We start from the raw sequence: 27,894 nt of genomic DNA, 5'->3' as shown, positions 1-27,894 counted from the left end.
TATGGATATTAAAATTTGAATTTTATGTAATTTTTATGTGTCACAATATATGTTATCCTTCTTTTTTATTTTATTCAACCACTTAAAAGTGTAAAAACCGTTCTTAGCTTACAGACTACAGATGGAGCTGGTAGAATTTGCCAGTGGTTAACTCCTTACTCCCGATTTAAGACAGTGGGACGCATGAATGAGTACGAGTTCTCATCAATAGATCTCCTGATGATCTTCAGGTCTTCCAGACAGAAGCAGCAGTCCTGTCCCCAGACAGACTGCAGAAGTTGTACTTTGCACCGAAGAGACCCAGATCGAGGGACCATTACACATCCGCCCTTCATACTGCTTTTTTCCGTGGGACCTGTGTGTACCTTTTCATTCTCCTATAGTTTGGGGTAAAAGCTAAGAAATACTCCTGCTTAAAGTTGATCTGATGTTCCAGTACATAGAGAGTCTTCTGAAAAGCAAAGTTCTGTGTGTTTGTCTTAGAAAACGTGAAGAAGAGCCAGAAGTGAGTGCCATTCTGCCACCTGGCTGAAAGGCAGAGGAGCTCCAAACGACCATGGGTACTGGCAGGCAGCACCAAGCAGCCTAAATGAGCCCATCTCTATGCAGGTGACTGAGAAATATCTATTGAAATTTTAAATGCACATATATTTTGATACAACAATCTCACTTGTAGGAAATTTTCATATATATATATATACATATGTATGAGAGAGACACATATATAGAGACAGAGACAAGACAGAGACAGAGGGAGACATATATGTGTGTGTGTGTCCTATATACCTGAAAAAAGAGCACACATATTTATTCATTATGTCTTTCTTTCCAAAAGCAAAGAATAGGAAAAAACCAAATATACAATAATGGGACACTGTATAAACTATCAGATATCTGTATGGTAGAATATTACACAACTATATACATGTGCATGAATATATTGTGAACACAGCTGATTCTCATTAGTTGTTGTGCTTATGTTCTATAAGCCAAGTCACTGTGAACACTGAATTAGCAAGTACTGAATCATTGCTCCTAAGAGAAGCACCAGATTAGTTTCCTAAGGGCCTGTGGTCATATTTCTATCAACCAATCAATATGTAACCTTGCTCTATGCATGTTTCTGTTTAAAGACACATTGTTTAATATATATTGATGATTCTTCACATCAAACTCATGGCCACTGGCACTATAATTCATGCCTGGACAAACTCATGTTTATTTAACACACAAGTGCCTCCCTAAGGCACACCAAAGCCTTCCTGCACCAAGGGACAGTGCACAACAGTACCCCTGGGGAGGGGCATGCTTTAAATAGTGAAACCACCCACAAAAAGCACTGAAGTATGAAAAACATGGCCCTAAAAAGACTGCACAAAGGACACATGTCTACAGCGTGGGCTGACGGCAAGGCAGAGCACTGCCTTGCTGGACCTCAGCTAGGAACATACATGTGGGATGACTCAAGTGTGTCACTGCTCCACAGACAACTGTGAATGATTACAAACATGTGTACACTGACTCAGGGTGACAAATTTTAGTAGGTAGATAAATTTGCAAATATGGAATCCATGAATAAAGAAGGTTTACAGTACACAGATACACACACACAAAACCTGTATGGTATGATCACCAGTATATGTATGATTAGATGGAAAAAATCAGCAGTCCAACAGTGTGCACATTTCACCATCACTTCTGTAAAATACAGGTCTGAAATAGCACAGCAAAAATGATCGACTATCCCGGCTTAACTAGGGACAGAGCTGAGAAGCTGACTTCTCACTGTATTTTCTTTCTGTTCTGATAATGAAGTGAGCCCTCCAAAGTGAGATAGCAGCCCTGATCGAAGGCAAACCAAGCTCATTGTCTCAAGAAATTGACAGCATATTAACAACACCTCTTTCAAAACAAACACAATGAAAATCCCTGTGCTGATGTTCTGTGCAACTGTGGTGAGGTGGTCCCTGGATTTTACTTAAGTGTTCCCAGCCATTCTTACCTGATGCAGACTTTCAGCAAATAACAATGAGTTCTTTAAAATTCTCTTTGAATCTTATTTTCCCTTTGTGTTAACAGGGAGAAAAGGTACACTTATAATGAGATACTAATGAGAAGAAGAGGGCATCTGGAGACCTCTGGAAGAAGCAAAGTAAACTAGGGTTGGAGAATAAATGGACTCTGGACACTTAAGAGTTCAGAGTGAGACCAGTCTTTAACTCAGTTTTACAGTAAGGTGAGAAACACTCATTCTCAAGGCTACAGAGAGAACTGTCTATATTAGTTAGAGACAGAGCACCAGAAAAGATGTTACATATTTAAGTGAATAAAATAGATGATCATTAATGTTCCTAATAATCCATTTGAGGATAGAAAAAATTATGTGAAACTCCACTGCAATTACTAAGCTAAATTAGCCTTTTAGAATGATATCTGATAAAAGCCAGTCTGAGTCTCCATTCCTAGGGGTTGGATGCTTGTGTCCCTCCAAAATCTACATACTGAAGCCTGATGCCCAGTGTCATGGTATTTAATTGGAGGTAGGACTTTGCCTTTGGGAAGTAATTAGATAATAAGGGTGAAGGCTTCATAGACGGGATTGGTATTCTTACTAGAAGAATCTCTCGTCTCTCCTCTCTCTCTCTCTCTCTCTCCCTTTCTCGCTTTCTCTCTCTCCTCTCTCTCCCTCCCTCTTTCCTTTCCTTCCCTCCCTCTCTTCTCTCTTCCTATCTTTCTCCCTCTATGCCTCTCTCTTCTTTCCTCTCACCTCTCATGAGAGGATAAAGCAGAAGAGATCCGGCTGCAAACCAAGAAGAGAGCCCTTACCAGGAACAGAGTGAGTGGGCACCTTGATCTTAGACTCCCCAGAACTATAAGAAATAAATTTGTTGTTTACAAGCCACAGACTATGCTATTTTCCTTAAAGTAGTTCAAGATGTTTTTAACACAGCTTGCTTCAACAAAGAAAGGTCACAGCTTTGGTCACGCCCTACCCTTACGACAATGTGAAGCTTCTCCTGAATCTGTGCTCCTGGAAAACAGGGACAGTTTAGAAATCCTCCATCTTTCTGTATTCCTGGAAAGGGTCCCCTGAAAAGACCAATCATGCAGAAAAGGTTTGTGGATGACTGTTTTATTTACCTATGACAAGGCCAGACACAGACCCTCCAAATTCCCATTCTTTGTCTCATAATTAGTTGAATTATGTATGTGCTACAAAAACTGACCTGTCCAAAATACCCACTACCTTAACATAAGCAAACAACAGATAGTATTATCCCCTTTCCCTCAGCCCTGAACTTGTTCTCTCCTTTAAGCCTAAGTAAACACTGAAGTTTCTGCAAGCATTAGAAAACAGAGCTCCCAGCCCAGCACCAATGGCCAGCAGCGCCTTTCAGGGACCCACCGAGCAACAGAGAAGCATTTCTGGTTCTGTTCCTCCCTTAGTGCGCCTTCCAGTCCCCTCCTCCATGTCCCGCGCTTTTCAGCCTGGTACTTCTCCCTAAGAAAGAACACCCTCCACCCTCACTCGGGGACACTTGCAGACCATGTGGTCCAACTTTCATGTAAGATCTGTTGTGACCCACATCCAGTTTTGTTTTCATGGGACACATACTTTAAAATGTATGAGCTGGATGAGGTGGCACAGGCCTGTAATCCCTGCACGCAGGAGGCTGTGGCAGAAGGGAGAGTTTAAGGCCGACCCGATTACACAGTGAAAAGCCAATTTAAACACACTTCAGACAATATTGTATAATAAGACCCATGAAAGCAATTTCTTTCTTTGCCAAATGCATGTGAGTATTACTATATTAAAGAAACTCAATTCCAAACAAGTTTTAATGTTATAATTGGTGGATTTGTCTTCTTGTTGTATAAAATAATTATGTTATTGATAATTTAAAGGACCTTTCTAAATAAATATGGGAGGAAAATCATTTTGAAGGGCATCCTAAAACTCTCACACAAGACCTCCCCATTCTTGCCACAAAGCCTTTGCACACAGGAGGTCATAACTGGAACAAATCTCACAAACCATACCCAGTGTCCATAGCCTCCCCAAACCTCACCTGGGGGAAGCTGCCATTAACCACCCCAGCTCCCACCAAACACCACTTCTCTGATCACCTATTTCATTACTACTGGGCAACACCAATAAGCACTGAATTGTCTTTAAATTGTCTTATGTATGTCTTCTTGCTCCTGCTACCTGATGAGCTCTGTCTTTCATCCTGTTTCTGTGTCCTGTACAGTACGTTTTGTGTACTCCGCACACAGTGGAAGTTCAATAGAAATTACCTAGTTAATTGATGAGTTATGGCAGGCACCAGAGATCAGGAAAAAAACCAAAACTAAGAAGAAAACATCCACAAGACAATGCTTTACATGCACTACAATTTCTCGTGGTACAAACACAGGGTTTTGAGCCCCTCAGCTCTGAAAGAAGGTGAAGGCAGCAATCATAGTCCTCAGTCACAGCCATAGCAATTATTTCTTTCAAATTCAAAGCCATGTTTCAAAACTAATGTATAGCAGAGTCAAGGATAGATAGAATACCCACTTTAAGTGGTGAAGGTTACCAGGTATGGTATCACATGTCTATGATCCCCAGACTTGGGAGGCTGAGCCAAGAGACTGCTATGAGTTCAAGGCTAGCTTCAACTATATAATGAGTTCACAGTTCGCTAATGCTGGAAGTACCAACCACATGGCATTTGTTCATAAACACTCTTCTCTTTAAAAGTTCACCATGAATTCAGCAGCAGGCCACTTGGGAACACAGAACATTTTGACAAAGTAAATGCCATTGTTGTATATAACATAGGTTGATTCTTTTACCCACCGTTCCAACCTCAGCTTCTGTTTTTGCTCCCTAATTTCATGTCCTCCTAAGACACGTGATCTTACTAAAAGTTGGGATATTACTCAGAAATGGGATCTTTCCAGATGTAATTGGTTAGGAAGAGGACAGGCTGTCTTAGAGTGGGCCATTACCCTGGTCCCCCATCCTCCTGAGGAGAGCTGATGCAGAGACACACGCAGGGAAGGAAGCCCAGCAGAAACAGTGGCTGAGATGGGAACTGATGTGGCTCCACACCCAGGATGGCCCCAGTCACCAACAGCTGAGAGAGAAGCCAAGAGCACATCTAAACTCAGCACCTCCAGAAGGAGTCCCTGATTTCAGACTTGCAGCCTCCAGCAGGGTGAGCAAGATGGTGTTGTTTTAACCCACCTAGTTTGTGCTTGTTAGTTACAGAAGCTGCAGGAGATTAACAGCTTCCCTTGAGCACTTTACATTCCAGAAAAACTTTGACTTCTATCTCCCTAGAGACAGGGCTCACACTGTCCCACACTCAGAAGAACTTCCTCTCCTTCTTCACTTGTTTCACCTACATCACTCCTTGAGGAATATCCAGGATACTGCATCCCACCTCATCCTTCATGGCAGTCAAGGGTCGCACCCTGTGCTCAAGCTACACAGCTACATAGCGTTAATATTCCTGGTTTATACAGTGAATCATCACAAGACACTGGGGGTGGGGGACAGGGGAGTCCATGTTCTCCAGCACTGGGCAGAACCTTACTGTCCTGGAGTGATGCAGTGAAGCTAGGTTGAGGTTTCCTATCTTTCTAGCCGTGTTCTTGCCACCTGCCAGCTGGTTGACCAGAGTCAAGTTACTTCATCTGTGTTTTTACCCTGCAAAGTGTGGGTAGTGTCTGTTCCCGCCTTATATGGTGAGTGTAAGGATGACTTGCACCAATGTATATTAGGTATTTGCAGTATCCAAGGGAGGTGCCAAGATCAGCCAGCTACTCTTATATCTTTGCCCAGAACAGCAGTTCTCTCTGTCTCTGGACCCAACCATGAGTTCAATGCCCAAGATACACTTGGAGATATGTAGAAAAGCAAGGGATAGGACTTATAGAAGTAGGGTCTTAAGCTTGGGGATACCAATTTGGACAAGTCACAGCACTTCTTTGGTCCTTCTTTCTACCCTGTGATAGGAATGTAGATCAGACAGATTCTTTCCATTCTGGAATCCAAGGTGATTATGGGCCTTTGAAAGTGACACTTAGGCTCTCAAATGATGCTAAACATTTCAGACCGAAGAAGAAGCATATAAATATTAGGACCTACCCAAATGTCAAGTTGCTCCACTTTTAGAAGGAATTATATTAATTCTATGGAAAAATACCATTTACCTAATAATTGGCAATTTTGATTGACAGTTAATTATATCTTTCCAGAACAACAACAAAAAAATCCCAGTAAGGTAACTGTAGTGCTGATATCTGATGATATATTGAAAGGAACAGTTAATGCTTAAAATTTTTTATATTTTGACCAATTTTGCATACTTATATCTGGTAATCTGAGCAACTGATTTGAAGACAACAATATGCAATGGAATAACCATTGATGAATTCCTACCATCTTGTCTAGTGAAACTCTGTATTATCTCTAATGTCTTATTTAATAATTTTTAAAAAAATTCTCTTTAGTGGTTTGAACAATCTTCCATTCTTACATCTGGTAATCTGCGCAACATAGTTGAAGATAACAATAGTTAATATAACAACCACTATTAATTCCTATCATTTTGTATTGAAACCTTGTATCACTTTTAATGTTCTTGCTTTGTCTTGTTTATGTCTGTGATATTGATATGCTGCTACTGTTCTTTTTTATTTTTTTACTACTCTCTTTAAAATATAAAACACAGTAAAACCTAATCCCCTTTTTACTTGTAGTGCTATTTCCCAAAAAAATGACTTTTTTCAAAGCATATGATGGTCAGAGAAGAAAATAAAAGGGATCAGCAGTGAAAACGTAAGAATTGCAATGGACTAGATGGTCTCTAAAATCCTTCTGGACTCTAACGCTCCCAGGATTACTGAAAATTTCTCTAAGGCAATCAACTATAACAATTTATTTCACATTTAATTTTACTCTGCAACCTCAAGGGGAAAATGTCCTGCTCTGAATTTCAGGGGAGAGGTAGATGCAAATGAAGATTCTAAACAGTAAGGTATGCAGCAGGGGAACTTTAAAGGCTGAAAGTCCTACAACAAGAGAAGAAAATGAATTGAAGCCTTTAAAATGACAATAACAGCACCACCAACAAAAAAAAAAATTCAAAGTAGCTGAAGTAGAGATAATAACAATAAACTATGGGTGTAATGATAGGCAGCTGGCTTCAATTTTAAGTTTGAAGCTGTGCAACCCCACAGGACTGGGAATGGGGAAGGCAAAAAGGGCAGATGGCAGGCACAAGGAACAAGCTTTCTCAGCCGCCATAAGCCACTCCCGCATGGGTGCTCAGGATAGGATGCACAAGCTCTTCTCAATCGGGGAATGCTGGGATGCAAAATGGTTGCAGACCTTGGAAGCAGGGAAGATGAGTAGAGCAGAGAAACTAGTAGAATAGATGTTATATCCTTCAGAAAATGCAGGGCGTTGGTGGACAGAGCACCTGCAATAGAATGCGTAAGGAGGAGTATGGTGAAAACAGCAAAACAAATTGGACTACCTCCAGTGAACCCTAGGATAGACCTGTATGTTAGCTCCTGTTACTCCCACTTATAGCCCTATACAGATTAACCAAAACCACTAGTGAGAATAAACAGAAGTTGTTTATTTCAAGCTTGTGGTACCAAGGAGTCAGCCACCATCACATGCATTTGGGAGAGACCCACAGGCAAGCTTTACAGTGGAAGACAGGTAGTCTCCCGGCGTCCTGACAGCAAGCTGTTGGCAAAGGGAAAATGCAGCAGGCTAGCCAAAGCAGAGCATCCTGTTACTGTTCAGGGTCACATACTTGGCTTTCTCTGCTTGGTCCTAAATTGGAAGCAGGGACAAAAATTAGGCGTGTTGTTATTAATCAAGTTCTCTCCATTTGTATATTTAGTCTTTCAGTCCTTTGGTGTGAATCTGAACAAAACAAAGCTTGTCCAAGAGCCCCTGAGAGGGACTGGAGGGGTCTGAGCTGCATGCAGTATACCGGAATCCATCATGAAAATGGTGCACTCATCTCTGAGTTTTACATACAATATAATAAAAGCACTGACCACATTTTCAAAATGTAAGACTATCTTGTTGCTTTTGCTGCTTACTGATTTGCATTTATTCTGTGATTATCAAGTTATAGAAAAATGATTCAATAAATAAATCATTGGTAGATATATTTTTAAAATTCAGGATATACCAGAAGAATAAGTTTCCAAAGTGGTCTTTGCTACACAGCGCTTATAAGTGCTTCTTGCTCTCAAATCCAAACATCTCCCCCTCCACATGCTGCACACAGGGTTACTGACAGGCACAGAGCCCCGAGAGCTGAATCATGGTTCTGTCCAGGGTGGCAAAGACATTGTTCGTGAACCTGTAAATCTAGCTCCAGCTGGAAGCCCTGCAGTCCCCTCTGTTAGAGCTCACGCTAGGAGGTCAGATCTAAGTGCACCTTTCCTAACTAAAATGTGAGGGGAAAGAAAATAATCAGGGTCCAAACAGCTAGTTTTCCAGTGGCTATAAACCCCACTGTTTTTGACCATTATAATAAGGCACCAAATGGTTTTTCAATGACGAGATACAGGCACTATTGTTAGATAATGTCCAAGGATAAAAAAATCTAATTCTGCTAGAGCTGCTAATAGACTATCATCTAATGGAAGGCACAATTCTAGTGTAGCTACAGGATTCTGAGATTATATAAAAGCCTGTTTTGGCTAATTGCCCCATGGTTTAATAAATTTTTGATAGAAATGCACCTGGGAAATTGCTATCTTCCCCCTCATGACTGCTTCCCTCCTTCATCTGGTAAAATCCATTCACACTCAACAACCCTGGTAAATGCCAATTCTTCAGTAACACCTCCGCCAACTTGACTCTTTGGCATGGTTCACTTACCTTTCGTCTCCATGGTTCTTTGTGCAGACTGTTAATAAACACGAACATGGTGGGAATCATAGCTATTTTTAATACAATGTTAATCTCCCTCACTATGAGTTTTTTTCAAGCAAGTCTGTCTCACTAATCTAGGGTTCCTCATTGTGCCACAGAAGCAGTGCATCTCATAGTTATCGTTCCATTTAATAGTCACAAAAGCCTCAAGAAAAAAGTATAGTATAGCCTGATTGGGGAAATTGAGGCTCCAAGAGATCACTCATTTGCCCAAGGTACTAAAGCTAAGAGCCGCCAAAGCCCACCTTCGTCCAGCTCCTAGCGGCTTGCAAAGTTTTTGTGGTGTCCTTTGCCTCCATTGAACTCTAACTGTTGCTCTCCCAGGCAACAAAGACAGTGTCACGCCATCCAGATGAGTCTACTCGTGCATAGCTTATTCCGCAGTGCAGGGAGACCTGCCCAGGGTCCCACAGAACCCCCACCTGTGACGCTCAGGGCCTTTGGTCAAAGGCAGCTCTCTTGCTCCTTTTCTTAGTTTCTCCCACAAAAATACCCAAATCCATGTTTTGCAAAGTTTCTCCAATGACAGGGCATTAATTTTTAATAGGAGAAGAAGAGAGATATCTAGGAAACAGGACCACAAGCACCATGGATAGCAGGGGGTATCAGTTCAGTGCCTGCAGTCTCCTCCAGACTCAGAGGGTGAGGAACTTCTCTATTTAATCTGCAGTGTTCATCATGAGGGACCCATGCGGCTGGCGGATATGAACATTCCACTCACTTGAACAGTCACCCCTGGTTGGGGGAAGGAATATTTATCTCATCAGTCTTTGCCTTGGCCCAGCTGAAATAAACCCCTTTGCTCTGACTCGACACTCTCAAAGCAACTTTCCAAATGTCATCTATCTTCCCATGTAAATGTTCCCTTAGGGAGAAGGAGCTCTGATCAAAAATCCCGAGTATTTTTATTTGCAAGATATGTACAGTCTTCATTATAAATTAACAAACTGACATTCTGTTCTACCCAGCAAAGGAAAAATGAAATATGTAAAAAGCAAAGCCTCTCTTGTGCGACAGGCTGGCCCCTGAGGCATTGTCTTCCTGACACCCTGTCCTTTGATGGCTTTTGTCCCCTGCCACCAGCCATGCCCTTTCCCAGTGTCGCCACAGAAGCTCTGTCTGTGTGGTCCCCTGCCCTACATCAGAACTCACCCCAGAGAGTTCTGGCTGGAAAGCAAAAACAACCAACGAGCTACCTTGCTTATACACAATGCTTTCTGTGGACTTCGTAAGAACTGTCTGTAGTTAGCATTACTCCTCATTTGAACCCCTAACTCCCAGACCTGCGGGCCTCAGGAAGTGCCCTGTTCTGGGGTGGATACTCACGTTTTCTGCCCGCAGCCTCTTGGCAGGACACCCCCCATCCCTGGGGTGAAGCATGTAATACAGTCGGACTTTGCTTGCATGTTTTCGACTCTGGGGAGGAAAAGCAGAAGGACACACTATGACAGTGAAGGCATTTGAGAAAGAAGAAAAGATCGAAATGGGGCCCATGACCACAAATGCAAAGAAGTGCTTTCAGAAAAACATTGTCTTGTGCTCCTGTGGGCTGTGCAGGATATATTTTCAGAACGATTAAGTGACTTGCCCAAGATCATAAAGCCAAAGTCATTTCAGGAAAAGTAAAAACTGTAATGAAAAAAGGTAGATATTGAGTTGTCTCGCTTAGCATGGATAATGTATTTAATTGTCCTCAAAAGTAAGACACGTAAGCCGAGGAAATAGCACAAAGGATGGATTGTGGTAAATAGAGGCAATGTGTTAGGCTTGGTGGTACACAAGCCTAATTCTTGGTCCTCAGGAGGCTGAGGCAGGAGAATAGCAAGTTCAAAGCCAGCCTGGGCAACTTAGTGAGACCCTGTCTCAAAATAAAACTTGCCAAGGACCAGGGATGTAGCCCAGTGATAGAGTACTGCCTGGAAAAACAAGGCCCTGTTCTCCACGCTCAGTACCATAAAATAGAGAGAGAAAAGGAGGTTGGGAGGAAGGGAAGAAGAAAGGAGAGGAGAGGAGGGAAGGGGATAAAAAGAAAAAGAAAAAGAAGCAAAGTGCCAGTGGGATGTTCTGTCTCACTCGTGTGCCCTCCTCAAAGGTCAGGACGTGAGGCACTCTGGACCCCTGGTGCACACCGTTCTCCATGCATTCTTCTCTTCCAGTTTTCTCCCTGCCTCCCAGTTTTCCAAACCTGAGTCTCATTAAGAAGCTATCAAGAAGGATTCTCCGAGGTCAAAGCAAAACAGACAAATGACACTGCAAGCCAGTGTGGCAATCGTGTGCTGCCCAAGCCACCTGCAAGCGGGCAGGAGCAGGGGATCACATGAAGAAACAAAGGTCCATCACCCCAGGGACTCACAAGATTTAATGGTTGGTGGTGCCGGCTGGTCCAAGGCCACTACAGAGAAACTAATCTCCTCCCCTTTCGATATTTTCAGTACTGGGGACTAAGCTCAGGACCTGCAATCTGAGTTACATCCCCAGGCTTTAACTTAATTTATTTATCTTGAGATAGGATCTCACAAAGTTGCTGAATTTCACTGGCTTGGCTTGAACTTACAATCCTCTTCCCTTGGCCTCCTGTCCTGTGCCTCCACACTTGGCTATGAATCCATTCCAAGTCCCATCTTCCCCCATTTGTGGGGGTCTGAAGACAGGGCACCCAGACTCCCATATTTTGAAGAACACTGCTGTTCACCTCCAGATTCTCTGTGAGGCAGACAACAGAGTGACTGGTAAGGAAGCATAAACAGTTCAGTGTCCCAAATCCACCTCTCCTGCTCTTGGCTGTGTGATGTGGACCCACGAGTGGGTGGGGTGCATGTGTGGCCAGATGAGTCGCATCTTCCCCATGCACAAAATAAATATGATAATATTTAATAGGGTTGTCGTGAGAATCAAATGAGACAGTGCATATGAAAAATTATAATTTGCATAATGCTAAATATTTATTGACAGCGTCCAGTTCCTAACACTGCATCCATTGCTGCTTAATTCCAAGTTCCTATTCTTTACTCTGAGAATGTTCAGTTCTTTTCCAGGACTTTGTTCCACTTTACCTTTATTTACAGTTGAGTTTTAGCCAATCTCCCAGATGATGGTTTACTTTTATGGATTAGCCACAGAGGCAAAGTGATTTTCGGAGAACACACAGCAAGTTTACAGGACACATTGTAAATACTTCCTGCCAGGCCTTCCCTATTCATCACTTTTTAATTCCTTCAATCTGTCTAGAGCAAGAAGGCCTCAAAACAGTCCCTGGGCACTTTAAGGCCTTTAAATGGATTTAAAAGTACTAACAGAATGTGAGAAATATTTACAGATGTATAGAAGTAGTGAAGAGTGGTTTGAATATACTGTTAACATCCATGTCTATTTCTAGGTTCTGTAGTAGGTTTTAATCAGGATTATCTGGAGTCTTCTTGTTTGCTTATTTGTTTGTTTATCTGGAATGATGGAGCAGAAAAATAAAAGCCTGCGTGCGTATGTGTCAGACAGTTCAACATCATTTTTCAGTTTCTGCGTGGTTATGACAACAGCCCAGTGCAGACTAGAGGGGGTTTTGGTTTGTTGTTGTTCTTTTGCAAATAAACAAGCTGATTACTAAAATATGTCTGTGTTTTCTACAATTTTGTGGAGTTTGGGGAAATAGAGGGGAGTGGTAATATTTGGAAGGCTGCTAAGTCAAAACAATAAAACAAAGAGCATTTCAAAATCTACAACTAGCTGAAGGTAGACACAGCCTTGACTGGAGGAAAAGTACCATCTGGCAATTGGTAAAAAAAAAAGACAGTAAGGAAAACACGTGAACTCACATGCAGACAAAGTATATTTTCAATTTTGCATTTGTGATCACAGAATAACTTATCCAATTTCCTACCTCATCCATCTATACAAAGGTTCTGCATTCCTGGAAAACAAAATTGTGACAAAATTGGAAATTTCAAAATGTGATGTTTTGGGGTTATTTTGTTCTGTTTTTTCTTTCTTTCCTAAAATATTATATTTCTTTTCAAAAAAATTTTCTGGCAAAAGCAAAGTTCACCAAGCTATTTCTTTGGAGTTTGACACATCCAAATCCAGTAAAAACCCATTAGCTGAGGAAAAAAAAAAAATTATGAGCTGTTCTGTGAAGCCATTAGTGATGAGGGAAGTTAGGTTCTGAGATTTGGAGCAGCTTGAATGATCGTAGGCTCCGTGTTTCCCTTCAGCTCCCCAATTTCCAATCTTGGGGGAAGCAAGCCTGACTATGTTCCAAGGAGTACACTTGTCTAACGTCAGGAATGAGGACAAACGAACTCTGGAAAATACCCCTGTACACACACTCAAGGGACAAGGAGAGTGAGGCATGCTACCTCATCACCTAGTGCTTCCCTCTGCCTGCGATCCTCTTTCCTGCCCTTTGCTTTCTCCAGGCTGCTGGAGGCAGAGCCAATCCTTCTCTATTCACACTCAATGCTGACTTCCAGGAGGGGGATCACAAACTGCAGACTGCCCATTTCTCAGTGTAACTGACTCACAGTTCCACTGATTCAAACCTTGATGGCTGACCCGGGGAAGAGATCCCCTGCAGATTGTTCCTAGTTGCGCTTTAGATTGCACTGCCTCTGACCTCAGGCTTCAGCTTTACCATGCTGCAAGGCCAGAGTCTGCTCCCTTCTTCTCGGCATCCTCCCTTCCTCAATATGAGACTCTCACTGTCACTTACAGTGTCTGCCTCCAATTGCTCTTCTCTGTCCACTGCCTATTAGAAATGCCTTAAAATTTGGCACAGAAAACTCACTGCTTTCCATTTATTCTATTAAAAAAGCATAAACTTGCACACAGAAAGTTAAAATCAAATCCAGGTAATTGTGTTTATTGCAGCATTACTTAAATTTGAACAGCTACACAAAAACTAGGGTAGACAGCTGTACATTTAGCAATAGAAAACTGGTCAAAGCAGCAACCATAGAATAACTTTATGCTTAGTACACATCAGAAAAAAAAGGTTTTTTGCATAATGAATGATAAATGAGAAATGCTAAACTTAAAACTGCATGTATACCATGATTATAATAACATTAAAGTTTCTAAGTATATCAAGAAGAGGTGGAAATGAAAATGGAAATGTATTAGAAGGAGTTGGATTTTTGTTTTTTATTTCTATAACAAATTTTCCTGTAAAATGATAATAATAACTTTAAAATATTCAGCCATGTAAATTCTATACTAGGTGTACTTTTCCCCCATGATTATTATTAGTGAAAAGCCTCATAAACTGTGATGCTCGGGATCAGTATAAATGAACACATTTCCATTTCCTATTATTAATGGCTAAACAATAAAAATGCATCTTTTTCATTGCAATACTACTTGACAAGCCTTGAGCCCAAGGACAATAGATGCTCCTTCAAATTTTACACTTTTTTCTTTTTCTGGTACATACAGGTGCTCAGTAAGTAAGTGTGCCTGCCGCAGTGGTAGCTTCCAGGCTCTATGTCTATATGCAGACTCTGGTCAGTGAGACCAGAGGTGTCCACATGGTCATGCCGAGAAGGCCTGGAAGACAGCACAGGTCTCAAACTGACTCTGTAGCATCCACACAGATGTAAACAACCACCACAAACTTTTATGGCTTTTTCAAAGATTTATCATAACCACAATTTGCACTGCTTTCAAAAGTATGAAAAAGCAAACTGTCAAGTGAAAGGAGAAAAAAAACCCACATGTTAAATGTATGTATTACAGAGTTTCAGGAAAGAAAAAGAAATATTACTTCAAAGGAAAAAGCATGAAAAAGAAATCACAATCTCCTCCAGTTGCAGGGAGTCAGTTCCAGGCTCTTTCTTGCATTAATATTTGCATTTTAAGCAAAAGTCATTGCTTTCACTCAAACTACATCATGTCTAAGCTTCCCAGATAGAGCAGAAGTTACCAATTCTTTCATTTTAATTAAAGCCTTTGCCCCCAACCCTAAGCATTGTGCAGGGTCAGACCTATGTGAAGATTACTTTCTTCCACTGAAACAATCCCTTGGCACTTAAAGAAGTTATCTAAAGAGGAAATTCAGGCAGACTTCTCTTTGGGGGGATAAAGAATTTTTTAAAAACCTCTATTTGAGATGTACTGTGGAAAAAGAGGGGGGCGAAACAAGTAAAAATAGAATGTCTTTCCCTTGAATAACCATCTTTCATTATCACACATCCCTTAAAAGAATTCCCAACTCAAATTTGCTTTCAACAAGGCTACTGATTTCTGATCTTATAAAATGTAGAGATAACAAAGCAAGTTTGTATTTGAATAATGCCTCCAGCAGTCCCCAGAATCCTTTCACATTTATCATCTCATTTTGTCCTCAAATCACAGTTGTGAGGCTTGCAGGAGAGGTGTTATCTCAAATAAGCTTTGTCATCCATTTCTGATTTGCAAGATAAGTCTTCCACCATCTTATTTCATCATAGGTATCTAATTATCCCTCATTCTGAAGCTAGCTAAAACAAGCCAAGGACTTTAAGAGAAACAGAAAATCTGGAACAGACTGATAATATAGAAGAGTGATTTTCACAGCACACCACCTTTGAGGCTTTTCTACTCATTTAGGTTAAACAGGAGGCAATTAGGGAAAGAACAATAGACACCAAGGGTCTAACTCCCTAGCATACTGGAGAATGACTTGCTGATGTTAGACTTAAAGGTGCCCCTTCATGTGGTGGAATAAGAGGGGGGTCCTGAGAATCTCACTCAAGATTCCTATATGGTTTTTTTTTGGGGGGGGGGCTGGTACCGGGAATTGAACTCGGGACCTTGTGCTTGCCAGGCAGGAGCTTGTGCTGCTGAACTATATCCCCAGCCCAAGATTCCATTAGAAAGGGACCTAGACATGATCCCTAGAAAAGCTCTAGTACACCTGCACTAGGAAGTCAAGGTTAAATACAGACAAATCAAACAGAAGACCAAAAGTGTCAGAGATTCCCTCTAAGGAGTACAGACTCGTCCTCATTTTCCCTCACTACTATGGGTAGAAGGTTAGGGACAGAAACTTCCTGCACCCGCCATGAAAGATGGACCAGCTAACACACTACGAAGAGAAAGCCAGGCCCTGAAAGATGGATGAGAGAAGAAGAATGAGAGAAGACTTCACTGCTGGAAATGCCCAGGGTTCTGGGTTGCAGGGCTCGCACCTGCTGGTAGGCTCGTGAAGTGGTCTGTGATCCAGTAGTGGGGCTGGCACTGGAGCCAAAGATGCTTCTCAGCTAAGACTATGAAAGGGCACTAGGCCAATATACACGCCTAATTGCCTTCTTCTCTGCCATGGGTAAGTGGCATCTATTAAAAAATTAATGTAACATAAAAGAAGACTTGGGTGGAGGCAATGCAGGGGAGAAAATCCAGGGCCTCACACATGGTAGGCAAATGCTCTACCACTAAGCTACAACCCCAGCTAGCCACTGATCAAGAGAATAAATTAAGCAATTATTTGCAAAGCATCTGCTATAATTAGTAGAAGTAAATTTTAAATGGGACGTACTTTGTGTCATTCAACTCAAGAAAATATGAAATGGGGCGATCACTACACAGTGAGATAAGACAACTGTTTGAGATGATACTGTCTGAGTTAATAAAGTAAGAAAATTAAAATATCATAGTTTAATTTGAAAGTCTTTCATAGCAGTTCAAGAGCAGAATCAGTACTGCAGATGTACGTTGAAGTCAAGAGAAGAGCAATCTCTCAAAGTCAGAGGAATAGGTTATAAGAAGTGAAAAACAAAAACACTGGAGAATTTGCACTAAAAGACTAAACTATATCTATCTATCTATCTATCTATCTATCTAGTGGCTTTAGTGGCAGAATAAATAAGTAAAATAGGATAAACAGCCCCAAAATAGACTCAGTGAGTTGAGCCTGAAGAGAAAACTTGGAAATTATGTTTGAACTTGAGACTGGAAAATTTCTCAGGTACAAAGCAAAACAGGCAAGACTAATAAATATGGCTGCAAAAAGTAGGTGTTTTAAACTTGAAATGTACATGAGAGGTAGCCAACAAAATATGTATATTATCTGTAGCACATAAAATAAAAGTTCCATACCTTTGATATAGAATATTTTCACAAATATATACAGAAAAGAGTAATATTAAAATAGACAAAAATTAGAAATCATAATTTTAGGAACACAAATAGCTAAAAGCCACTTCAGAAGAAGTTCATCCAAATGTTTCCTCAAAATTTTTAAGTTAAAAACTCCATGTTCTCTCCAATCAAACTGGAAAGGATTTACAAAATGTGCACATCCATACTAGTGAGGGCTCAGGAAAACTGCCATGGCTGCACAGAACTAACAGGCTTGCAAACTAACATGAGCTTCCTGGGTAGAAATTGTGCAATATATATCCAATAGGCAAAATGTGGCTGGAGCTGACAATACTAGCTCTGTACATTTATCTTAAAGCAGCAATTAGAGACACATACTCCCATTGATTTATAGTGGTGAAAAATGGAAAAATTATTTAAATGCTATAAAACAAGAAAGATAAATATTTTTATAAATATATAAAAGATAACCAAACAGCCACTAGCAGGAAGAATGTTATTCAGCAACATAAAATATATATGAAATAATATTAAGAGAAAAGGCAGTTGCAAGCCAAAATATAAAGCATAACAAATTTTTTAAACAGAAATATATATTTGCACATGTATGAGTGCAATATGCATATATTGTTATAGTTGAGGTCTAAAATGTCTCCAAAACCTCACATGTTCAGAGGTGGGGCTTTCAGAAGATGATTGGATTGGAGGCACTATAATCATCAGTGCATTTGTCCATTGTTGATATCACGCTAAAAGCTCTTAGGGGATGAGGCCCAGATAAAGGAGGTGGTCCACTAGGGCCTACTTTTGCAGGCTAATCTCTTTCTCAGGCTCCCTTACTTTCTCTGTCTTCTGGCTGCCACAGGTTGAGTAGCTTTCCTCTGTTAGGCCTATCTACCATGAAGTTTTAGCCCTGAAGCTGCCGAACCATGGACTGAAACCCCTGAAGCTATTAACCAAAATAAGCCTTCCCTCCTTTAAGTTGTAGGTATCAAGTATTTTATCCCAGTGACAGAAAGTTGATTGATAAACATACATAAGGTGAAAGCCCAGAAGAAAAAATACTGAAGCATTAATTTTATCTGTGTAGATTCCAAGTGATTTTTAATTTTTATATGTGTATCTTTGAATTTTCCAAAATTTCTAAGATTATAACTATCATTATAGTTATGAGAAGAAGAAAAACACTATAATTTTTAAAATTCCATGATTTAGCTATTGCAAATTGTGGTGCTACATAGCTGCACATTTATCTCTGTGATATGATGTTTTCATTTCAGGTCTTCTGGAAAAATACCTAGAAGGGAAATAGCAAGGTTGAATGGGACCTCTAATCTTAGTTTACTGAAGAATGTCCAGACTGATTTTCACAGTGGTTTCACCAGTCTACACTCCCACCAACTGTACAGAAGGGTTTCTTTTTCCCCACAGTCCTTCCAGCATTTGTTGTTGGTTGATTTCTTGATGATAGCCATTCTTTCCGGGATAAGATGGAATCTGAGTGTTTTAATTTGCATTTCTCAAATGACTAATTATGTAGAACATTTTTTCATGTATTTATTTGCCATTTGTATTTCTTTTTTTTTTTTTTTTTTTTTTTTTTTTTTTTTTTTTTTTTTTTTTGGTTTTTTTGGTTTTTCTCCGGTACCGGGAACCGAACTCACGACCTTGCGCTTGCCAGGCAGGCGCTTTGCCGCTGAGCTAAATCCCCAGCCCCTACCATTTGTATTTCTTTATCTGAGCAGTTTGTACTTATCTCAGATGCCCATTTTTAGATTGTGTCTTTGAATTTGGAAGGGTTGACTTTTTAAAAATTCTCATATGTTCTAGATAGAAGTTCTTTGTCTTAGGGACAATTGGCTAAAATTTTTTCCCAATTTGTGGGTTTTCTTTTTACTCTGCTGGTGATTTCTTTAGATGTGCAAAAACTTTTCAATAAGATGAGAACCAAGTTGTTGATTTTTTGAAGTATTTCGCTTGAAACTGAAGAATGGATAAAATGTGGTGGTATTTTTATATATTGGAATATTACTCAGCCATAAAGAGAAATAAACTCAGGGCTTTTATAGATAAATGGTCACAACTAGAGACCATACTCAGCAGTGAAATAAATCACACCCACATGTGTAAACACTGTATTGTCTCTCTAGTGTAAGAATCCAAGGGAGTGAATGATGTCTGAGGGGCGCAATGGATATTATGAAGGGGAAGGAAATTCCTTGCGAGGCGAGAAGCTGGGGTGAGGGATAAGAGAATAGAAAGAGATAAGGGGAAAATATGTATTATATATGCACAGGATAGCTAAAATAGTTGTACTACTGATTTCTATTACTTTACTGAAAGGAACAGCTAATGTTTAATTGTTTGATCAATCTTATATGCCCATATTTGTTTATCTGAGTAACAAATTTGAACATATCAATATGTGATACAGCCACCATTGTTAATGTCCCATCATCTTGTCTGAAAATATGTATTGCTTATATTAGTTTTATGTTATTTTGTAAATGTCTCTGTCTGTTAATGTGTTTTCTTTCTTTTATCTTTAAAACAAAAAAGATCTATTCCAACACAAATGATTAACATTAGATGAGAAAAAGAAGTTTCAGAAAGATAAAACTGTAAGCAACACACGACCATTTATTAATTTTCAAAAAACTGTCATTATATCTGTTGAGTTCTTGTTGAACTCTCACAATCTATCACAATGCCTGACACATAGCTAATGCTTGATAAGGATCTGGGCAATCCCAGAAGAACCCAAGACCCCTGAGGAGACCACTGTGTGAAAGAGTTGTGTGCATTGTTACGGATCTTGCTTTCTAAAGATGAAATCAAAAGCATCCCCTTCTCATTCCACCTCGAAACTCACTGGTGAGTGCAGATTAGGGCAGCAGTGAGCCCATGGACCAAGCAGTCTCCAGCAACAAACCCCTGCAGGCTCTCTGCGGAGGAAACCGCTCAGCAGGTGAACTAATGAAGTCTGCACTAGAAACAAATGCTCCAGGGAAACAGGAATTGCTGAGACTGACACAAAAGTGGAGGTTTCAAGGTGGAGGACAGTCATAGTGCTACAGATATGTGGGTATACATGAATCCAGTTTGTCACCAATGAGAGATTTTAGACAAAGCAGAGATAATTCCTCTACTGTGTCCAAGAAGCCATACTTATGAGATACTAGCTTGGTCAAGTCTCTGTATCCTATAGTCAGATATATGTGCTGCTGTGATTGATGGTCACGTGTTTGGTTTTAATTACAGAATCCTAGTAGTTGTGCTATTATCCACTACAGACTAACATGTCCCTCTAAATTCATATGTCAAAGCCCTAGCCCCACATGACTGTATATAGAGATAGGACCTTTGAAAAGGTAATTAAATTAATTGAAGTCATAGGGTGGAACTGTAATCCAACAAGATTGTGTTCTTATAGGAAGAGGAAGAGACACCAGGTCTATCTCACTCTCTTCTTTCACACTCCCTCCCTCCATTGCCCCCTCACCTTCCTTGTGTAAGAAAGGAAGGCCTAATGAGGTCAGGGCAAGATGGCTGCCATCTACAAGGCAGGAAGAAAGCCCTCACCAGAAAATAACCCAGTTGGCACCTTGATCATTGATTTTCAGCCTTCAAAGCAGTGAGAAAATCGGTATGTACTGTACAAGGCCCAAGTGCGTGGTATCTTGTTATGACAACCCGAGCTGACTAATACATATGCTATCCATCTAAACTAGCTACTCTCTTGGACTCATTCTTCTTGCATACAGCAATTGGTCCATTTTTCAAAAGCAAATAGGATAGCCTTGAAGTTTTCAGAATTAGGTCACTTTTTTCAAAATATTTTTAAAAGAGCGTTTAAAATGGGGAATGCTCATCTTAGATGAATACCATATTTTTGAGATGATTTTTTTGTTGGAGAGAAATGTGTATGATGGGATGGGCAATACCATTATGATGTAAACATTTTTGTACTAAATCTGTATTTCTGTCTGCCTACACAAGTAACTACACAAATGCATTAAAATTTTAAATCAAAGTCTTGCAACTCAAAAATTAAATTACCACCAAAGTGTGGAGGAGGAGTTTTTCTTTGGTGAGAGTATACTAAATATGTCTCCATGATGTCTGAGCATTTTAAGCAGAGTCACAAGAGAGATGAAAGAACACAGGTTCATCTAAGCCTTTATTTTGCTGTTTAAAGAAAAAACACATGATCTTACCCCATGAGCCCTTGTAAAGAAGCTAAAGCTAGAGATGAGGGGGAAATGAGCTAGTGTGATGAGAGATTAAAGACAGGGAGGATTGGGTGATTTGAAGTAACAAAGCTATCAAATCCTTCTGAAATGTTAAAGCATAACAACAAAAACTAGTCCTAGGCTATCATTTCCCAAAGTCTCTTGGTTTCTCCTATAAGGTTCATGGCTAGAGTAAGAAAAAATTGAACACCTTATAAAAATATCACTGTATGAAGTTTCCAAAGATTAATATCCCCCCACCCACCCACCCAATGCCAGGAGAAACACCAGTTCAGTCTTTATCTATGTGTTTGGAGTGAAGCTTAGTCTTTGTGGAAAAACAAGACAATAGTGTCTCTGTCCTTTTCCTTTGCAGAAAAGTAAAGCAATAGAGATGGATGATGTTAGACAAAGAGAGACGATGGTCCAGTGATCCCAGTGAGGTCACCAGCAGAAGCGAGGCTCACCTGTGCTGCTGCAACCTGTGCAGGTCACCTCTTACTGCAATTCTCACACTGGATTCTCTTTTCATCCCATTATTTAATGCTCCTTGGTATGTGCCACATTATTATTCTCAAACTGAACTCTATTCTTATGACTGAATCTCCAGTTTCTTATATTTTTATAATCCTAATCCATCCTCACAGTATAATTTTAAATATTCTTCACAGAGCACCTTCTCTATAAATACTCATTAAGCATTTAAGTGACCAGGCAAGTCAGACTATAGAACATAACTTAAATGGGCCTCTTCTTAAACAAAGCAATAGTTTAAAAAAATAAAATGTGAACTGGCAAAACAGAATACTTGATCAACAAAAGGATTCTGTACTTCCCAATAAATTGTACTTCAAAGACAAATTCCCTGGGACTTGAAAAGGAACGTTATTTTCAAAGATGTTATATCCACATTATTTTCAAAAATATCTCTCAATACATATAGCATTTATAATCTGAGAAAAAGTGATCAGCAAATTTCACTGACATTTATCAGTGTAAAATAATATACACAAAACAGCATCTCTCTCTGTCCTTCACATACACAAACACACACACATACACACACACTCACAGATTTCAGCTAGCTGTGTTACACACAAAACTAGCTCAGTGAGGCTGGCCTGGGAATTCTCACTCTGTCAGTGCTGAAATCCATAGCTATAACATGAGTACAGAATTAGGTTTGTAGCTTTGTTTCACCTAGTGGCAGGAAATAGAATTTTTGTTTCTTTTGAATCTCATGCTAGAGAGTCCCAAGACAGATTTAAGTATTCAGATGTAAATTTTGTTTTCTTAGCAATATTTGCTTTGTTTAATACTACTTTACAGACCTTAAGAGGGATCCTATGTTTGCAGCCAGCTGCAACTCTACTGTCACCCAAAACTTAACTGCCACCTGCTTTTCAATTTATCTGTTTGCCTACTCAAATCCCAGATTTTAGTCTGTTTGCAGGTTGCTTTCAACTGATCAGACAAATAAAGCAAAACAGGAAATTTTTTAAATAATCCATCTTTTCTAGCAGATGATTGAGTAGAAAATGGTTTTCTTCAAACACTGTCCTCCAGGTGCGCCCACTGTTTCTATATCACCCTTCTTTCTCAACTACAGAGCAGAGCAAAGCACAGCAGAAGCTCATGTCCCCCAAGCAGAGCATGCAAGCATCTCCTAAGGAAGGCAAGGGAGCTGCAGGACTGCCCGGGTGCTGCTTCATGGCCTGCTCTGCCGTCTACAGCTCAGATCTGCAGCAGCTCTGCTCCTTCCATTCTCTGTCAGTGTGGCCCCTAGAACACCTGATTCAGCATCATAGTTTTTTAAAGGCAGGTTTCAGACATAGCAATGAGTATTATTAGAGGTAATGGCCTGGGAATTTTTCTTACCAGCTCCCTGATGATTCCTAGGAAGGTAGATTTTTACAAACCACACAGTTTGACTCCCCTCCCTTCCAGGTCTTCTCATTTTCCCTCCCTCCCTGTGGCTGCCAAGCCCAGGCTGGCAGGAGGAAAAACAGACTGAGCACTGTTGTCTACCAGCCATGACTGGATGGTGCAAGAGGCAAAATTGGTAAAAACCAGGCTTAAGTGCAGGCTCCTGGGGAACCACAAAGAACAGGTGGGAAACTGCAGAGTTTATAGACACCTGGCTGTGGCAGGGGCCCTGCACTACCGTCTTGGCGCTCTCAAACCTTCTGACTGCCAATTTTCATGTCTTAAAATTCTCTCTTTCCCACCCTCACCATTTCCATTGTCCTTTTCCTAACAACCTTCCAAACATTCTCAGTACCTGTCCTCCCATGTTACTCTAATTCAAGGTTTCCAAAGAGAAGCCAGTCTCCTGCCTAAGCGAACCCTACAGGGTTCCTGGGCTGATCGGGAACAACAACATTCTCTGGCAACAGGCACAGAGCCCAGTGAAGCAAAGACCCTGGAACAGACAACTGAAGAATTTCAATGAGGAATATAATGGTGCCTCAATTCAAGAATTTTATTCTTTCCACAGTTCTGGTTGCAAGTTGGATGAGAACTGAGTCAAATTTAATGGTTAGGATTAACACTGACCTTATGGGGAAATTGGACTTGGTTTTCATCCAGAATCATGGAGAGAATTGAGTTCATGAACTGAGGTGTCATATAAAGGCCTGAGAACACATTATCAATATAAAACAAAAACATGAAACCATAAAAATAAAAAGCAGTCTTATATATAATGACCAAGTGGGAAAATTCACTGCTTTACTGCTACAGCAAGCAGAAACAATGAAACAACATCCAGGATTTAGAGGCAGATATATTTACTTCAATGGGCCCTGATTAGGATCATTGCAGAATATCAGGCCCCAGTCTCTGGTGGTCTAGGACTTCTACGGGATAAGCAAGCAGGAAATACAGAGGCAGAATGATTTGTCAACTGGGGATTGGTTTATACAATGTGCATCACAGTGACCAGCCATTTCTAAGAGACAGGAGCAACTGGAACTGGAATAGGAACTGTTACCTGGGAAACTAAGAAACTGAAGTTTACTGCCAGGGGGACTATTTTCTGTTACATTAACAGATGAAAATCTATTAATATAATATATCACATTAGTAAAATGAAAGACAAAAATCACATAATCATCTCAATAGTATTTGAAAATGTCTTGTAGGAAATCTTACACCTTCTGACATAAACACTCAACAACCAGAAAGAGAAATGAAGTTCCTCAAACTGATAGGGGCATCAGAGAAAAGCCTGAAGAGCAATCTTTCTTTCTTTGAATAGCAACCTTAATGATAAAAGATGAGATGCTTTAAGATGAAGTAGGTACAACACCAGAATGTTCCCTACCACCACCTCCTTCCTTCCTCATACTGGGGGTTTAAAACAGGACACTGAAGTAACAAACTCTGTTTGAAGGAGGAAGTATCTAGACTGGGAGAAAGTAAAACTATTTCTTTTTGCAGATGATAAAACCCTAATGAAGCCATAAAGTATTAGAATTAACAAACAGTTCAGCCAGGTAGCAAGATATAAGATTAGTATACAAGAATCCATTGTATTTCTAAACATTAACAATAAATAACACAAAATTTAAAAAACAAATTCACTCACAGTAGTATCAAAAATTTACAGTTAGGGATAAGCTGATTCTTATATCACTGGACTCAGATTAGCCAAAATAATCTTGAAGAGATCAAAGTTTATGACTTTACATCTCTCAATTTAAAACAATATAGAGTTACAGTAATTAAGACAGTGTGTTATGGCTGGAGACCACACTGAGGTGGCACTAAACAGGCTTTAGAATTAATCAATTGGCTTTCTATATTAATTTATGAGTCTGTCCCACTCCTAAGTGACTTTCCTAAGGAGCTAGCAGCTGGCATGGAGAAATAGAACTCACTGGGCCAACAGTCATGGTAGAGGCCTATAGTGGCCTATGACACTGTGGTATCTCTGAAGGCAAATCACACTGTAGCTACAGATGTCAGCTCTCCCTCAAATTTTCAAGGGCAATATTGCCAACCTTAGAGATTAAACAGCTCTCTTATTAGCAAAGATACACTGCTTGGAATGTCTTTGTTTTATCTTCCCAAGGCCTTGCTCACTTTTGTACCCTTTTGCCTCCACTGTTCCTTGCACTTTTCTATAGGCCCCTTGATGTTATGTATCCAAATACATACTGAGTAGTTTGGAGAAATGTATCTTAGCCACAAGATCTCTGACCTTCCTGAACTCCCACATACCATAGTACTTTATATATTGTCTTTTATCCTTCACCATACGCTTAGCCATAAGATTGGGAGACTGACCAGCTCTCAATATGTTATAAGAATTGATATACAGGTCAATGGAAAAAAATAAGAATCCATAAGTAAACAATTGCTGTTATGGTTAACTGATTTTTTGAAAAGTGTGCACACAGTTCAAGTAGTGTTCATGAGATAACTGAACACTCATATATAAACACCCATATCTCAGACCAAAACTAAGTCAAAATGTACTATATGCCTTAATATAGCATCTAAAACCATAAAACTCTTTGAAGAAAACATACAAGTATTTATGACCTAGGAAATCACTTCTTAGATATGTCATCAAAGCACATGTAATAAGGGAAAAATAAATTCAAGCATAAGCAAAATTTTTAAAATTTGTGTTTCAAATGTATCAAGAAAATGAAAAGAAAACCAATAGAAGGGAGAAAATATTTTCAAACTATATATTTATTAAGCCACTTTTATCCAGACTGTATTAACAACTTTTATGATTTAACAATAAAATGGCAAATATCTCAATTTAAATAGTGGTCGAAAAACCTTGTTGAATGTCAGAGTCAGATGTCAAATGGTGAAGACAGATTTTGCTTAAAAATCTATTGCAATAGGGGAAGAGAACAGAGAAATTACTTAACTCTAATTACTATCAGCATGAGTGGAGATTTGTAGATAAGGACTAAGTTGTGGAGGGTAGAGCCATTGATTCTCCAAAAGAGAAAATATGACCAATAAGTTGAGAAGATGCTCACTACTCACCAGAGAAATAAAAACCAAAACCACCATGAAATATCACTTTACACACACTAAGCATGCTATCGAAAAGGCAGGAAATGGCAAATGTTGCTGTAGTTTGTGAAGAAATCAAGACTTCAATTCCAGTTGTGAATGTAAAATAGTTTGGCCACATTGGAAAGGAATTTGGCAGCTTCTGAAAAAATTACAGTTACCATCTAACCAAAAATTTTACTCCATAGGTGGACACCTGTGAGAAATGAAAAGCAAATGTCCACATAAGAAGTCATGCATGACTGTTCACAGAAGCATTATTCATAAGAGCCAACATGTGGAAACAATCCATATGGTCACCAGATGATGAATGGATAAACAAAATGTGGTATATACTGTAGTAGGGTATCAATCGGGCATAAAAATAAGTACAGATTTGATACATGGTACAACATGGATAAACTGTGAAAATGCTATGTGATGTGATCGAAGTCAGGCACAAATGACCACAGATTTTATAATTCCATATATAGGAAATACTAAACTTAGGCAAGTCCACAGGGAGAGAAAGTAGATCAGTAGAAGAAGATAGAGGGTAAATGAGTGTACAGTAGTGTAGCACTACTCACTACACTGCTTTGAGAATTTGTGTTTTTGGAGAGGTGGTACCAGTGTACTGGAATTAGAAGTGATTAATATACAGTTCTGTGAAATAACCAACCACCACTAAACTGTACACTTAAAATGGTAAATTTATAGAATTTACATTAAATATGGTAAATATTAAAATAATGAAAAATATTATGCACTACAAAAATGAAATTGATAAATTTCTAAAAAATATGACAAAAGTTATGAGAGTAGAGACTTGAAACAATTCAAGAATTTTCTAAAATTTGAAATAGATACCAAATAGCTTGTCATCTCTACTGCATGCCCACCAGCACTGCTACCAACAAGAAGACTAGAAGTCCAGATCATTCTATGATGTTGAGAGATTACCAAACAAATATAAACATACATACCACAATATTTTAAAACTCAGGTTATTCCCCACATTAATACATTTAAAAATCATATTGCAACCAACACAGAAAAATCATTTGATAAAATCTAGCATCAAATTACACATATTTTTAAAACTTAGCTAAGGAAAGAGGAATATTTTTCTCTGTGTACAGGTTATAAAAAAGAGCCATCATTATACTTCCTGGGAACATTTTGATTGCACTCCTTTGAAGAGTAGAAATAAGAAACTAAGAAGACCATCCCCACTCCTGCTAACCACGGCACTAGCATTTCTCACCAACCCCATAAAAAAAGAAAAAGGGAACTAAGAACAAAAAGAGAAGTATAACCACTGTCTGTAACAATATACATGTATTTTTAAAAAAATGGCAGAATCAATGTAGACTATGAGAACTCAGAGAGTTCTGTCAGTATAATGGCTGTGAAGACACACTGCCAGACCCCAGCCCTGCTCCTGGGGTACTGCACACAGAGTCTTCAAATTCAAACTCTCTCATGGATCCCCTCAACTATAGATGGCTGCATGCCCAAGGCCAAGTCTTTCCCATGATATGGTAAGACAAATCAATCAGTCAATAACAAGAGAGCTCCCTGCACAGACCAGTTTTGAGAGTGTTATGAACA

The 27,894-nt window shown here is 39.6% G+C and overlaps 1 protein-coding gene across 2 annotated transcripts in view; it reads right to left on the bottom strand.

The window, feature by feature from the left end:
- Zmat4 (zinc finger, matrin-type 4) overlaps nucleotides 1-27,894 on the bottom strand; it is a 374,900-nt gene that overhangs the window by 231,135 nt on the left and 115,871 nt on the right. Inside the window, exon 3 of one of the 2 annotated variants that reach the window (XM_005410534.2) lies at nucleotides 10,286-10,375. The exons of the other annotated variant lie outside the window; for it this stretch is intronic. Coding sequence (XP_005410591.1) covers nucleotides 10,286-10,375 — 90 coding nt within the window. The remainder of the gene's footprint in view (nucleotides 1-10,285; nucleotides 10,376-27,894) is intronic. 2 annotated transcript variants of the gene reach the window in all.

Source organism: Chinchilla lanigera, unplaced genomic scaffold (genome assembly GCF_000276665.1).
Source record: "Chinchilla lanigera isolate Chin_1 unplaced genomic scaffold, ChiLan1.0 scaffold00135, whole genome shotgun sequence".
NCBI classification, from domain to species: Eukaryota; Metazoa; Chordata; class Mammalia; order Rodentia; family Chinchillidae; genus Chinchilla; species Chinchilla lanigera.
This window is presented reverse-complemented; position numbering and strand designations above follow the sequence as displayed.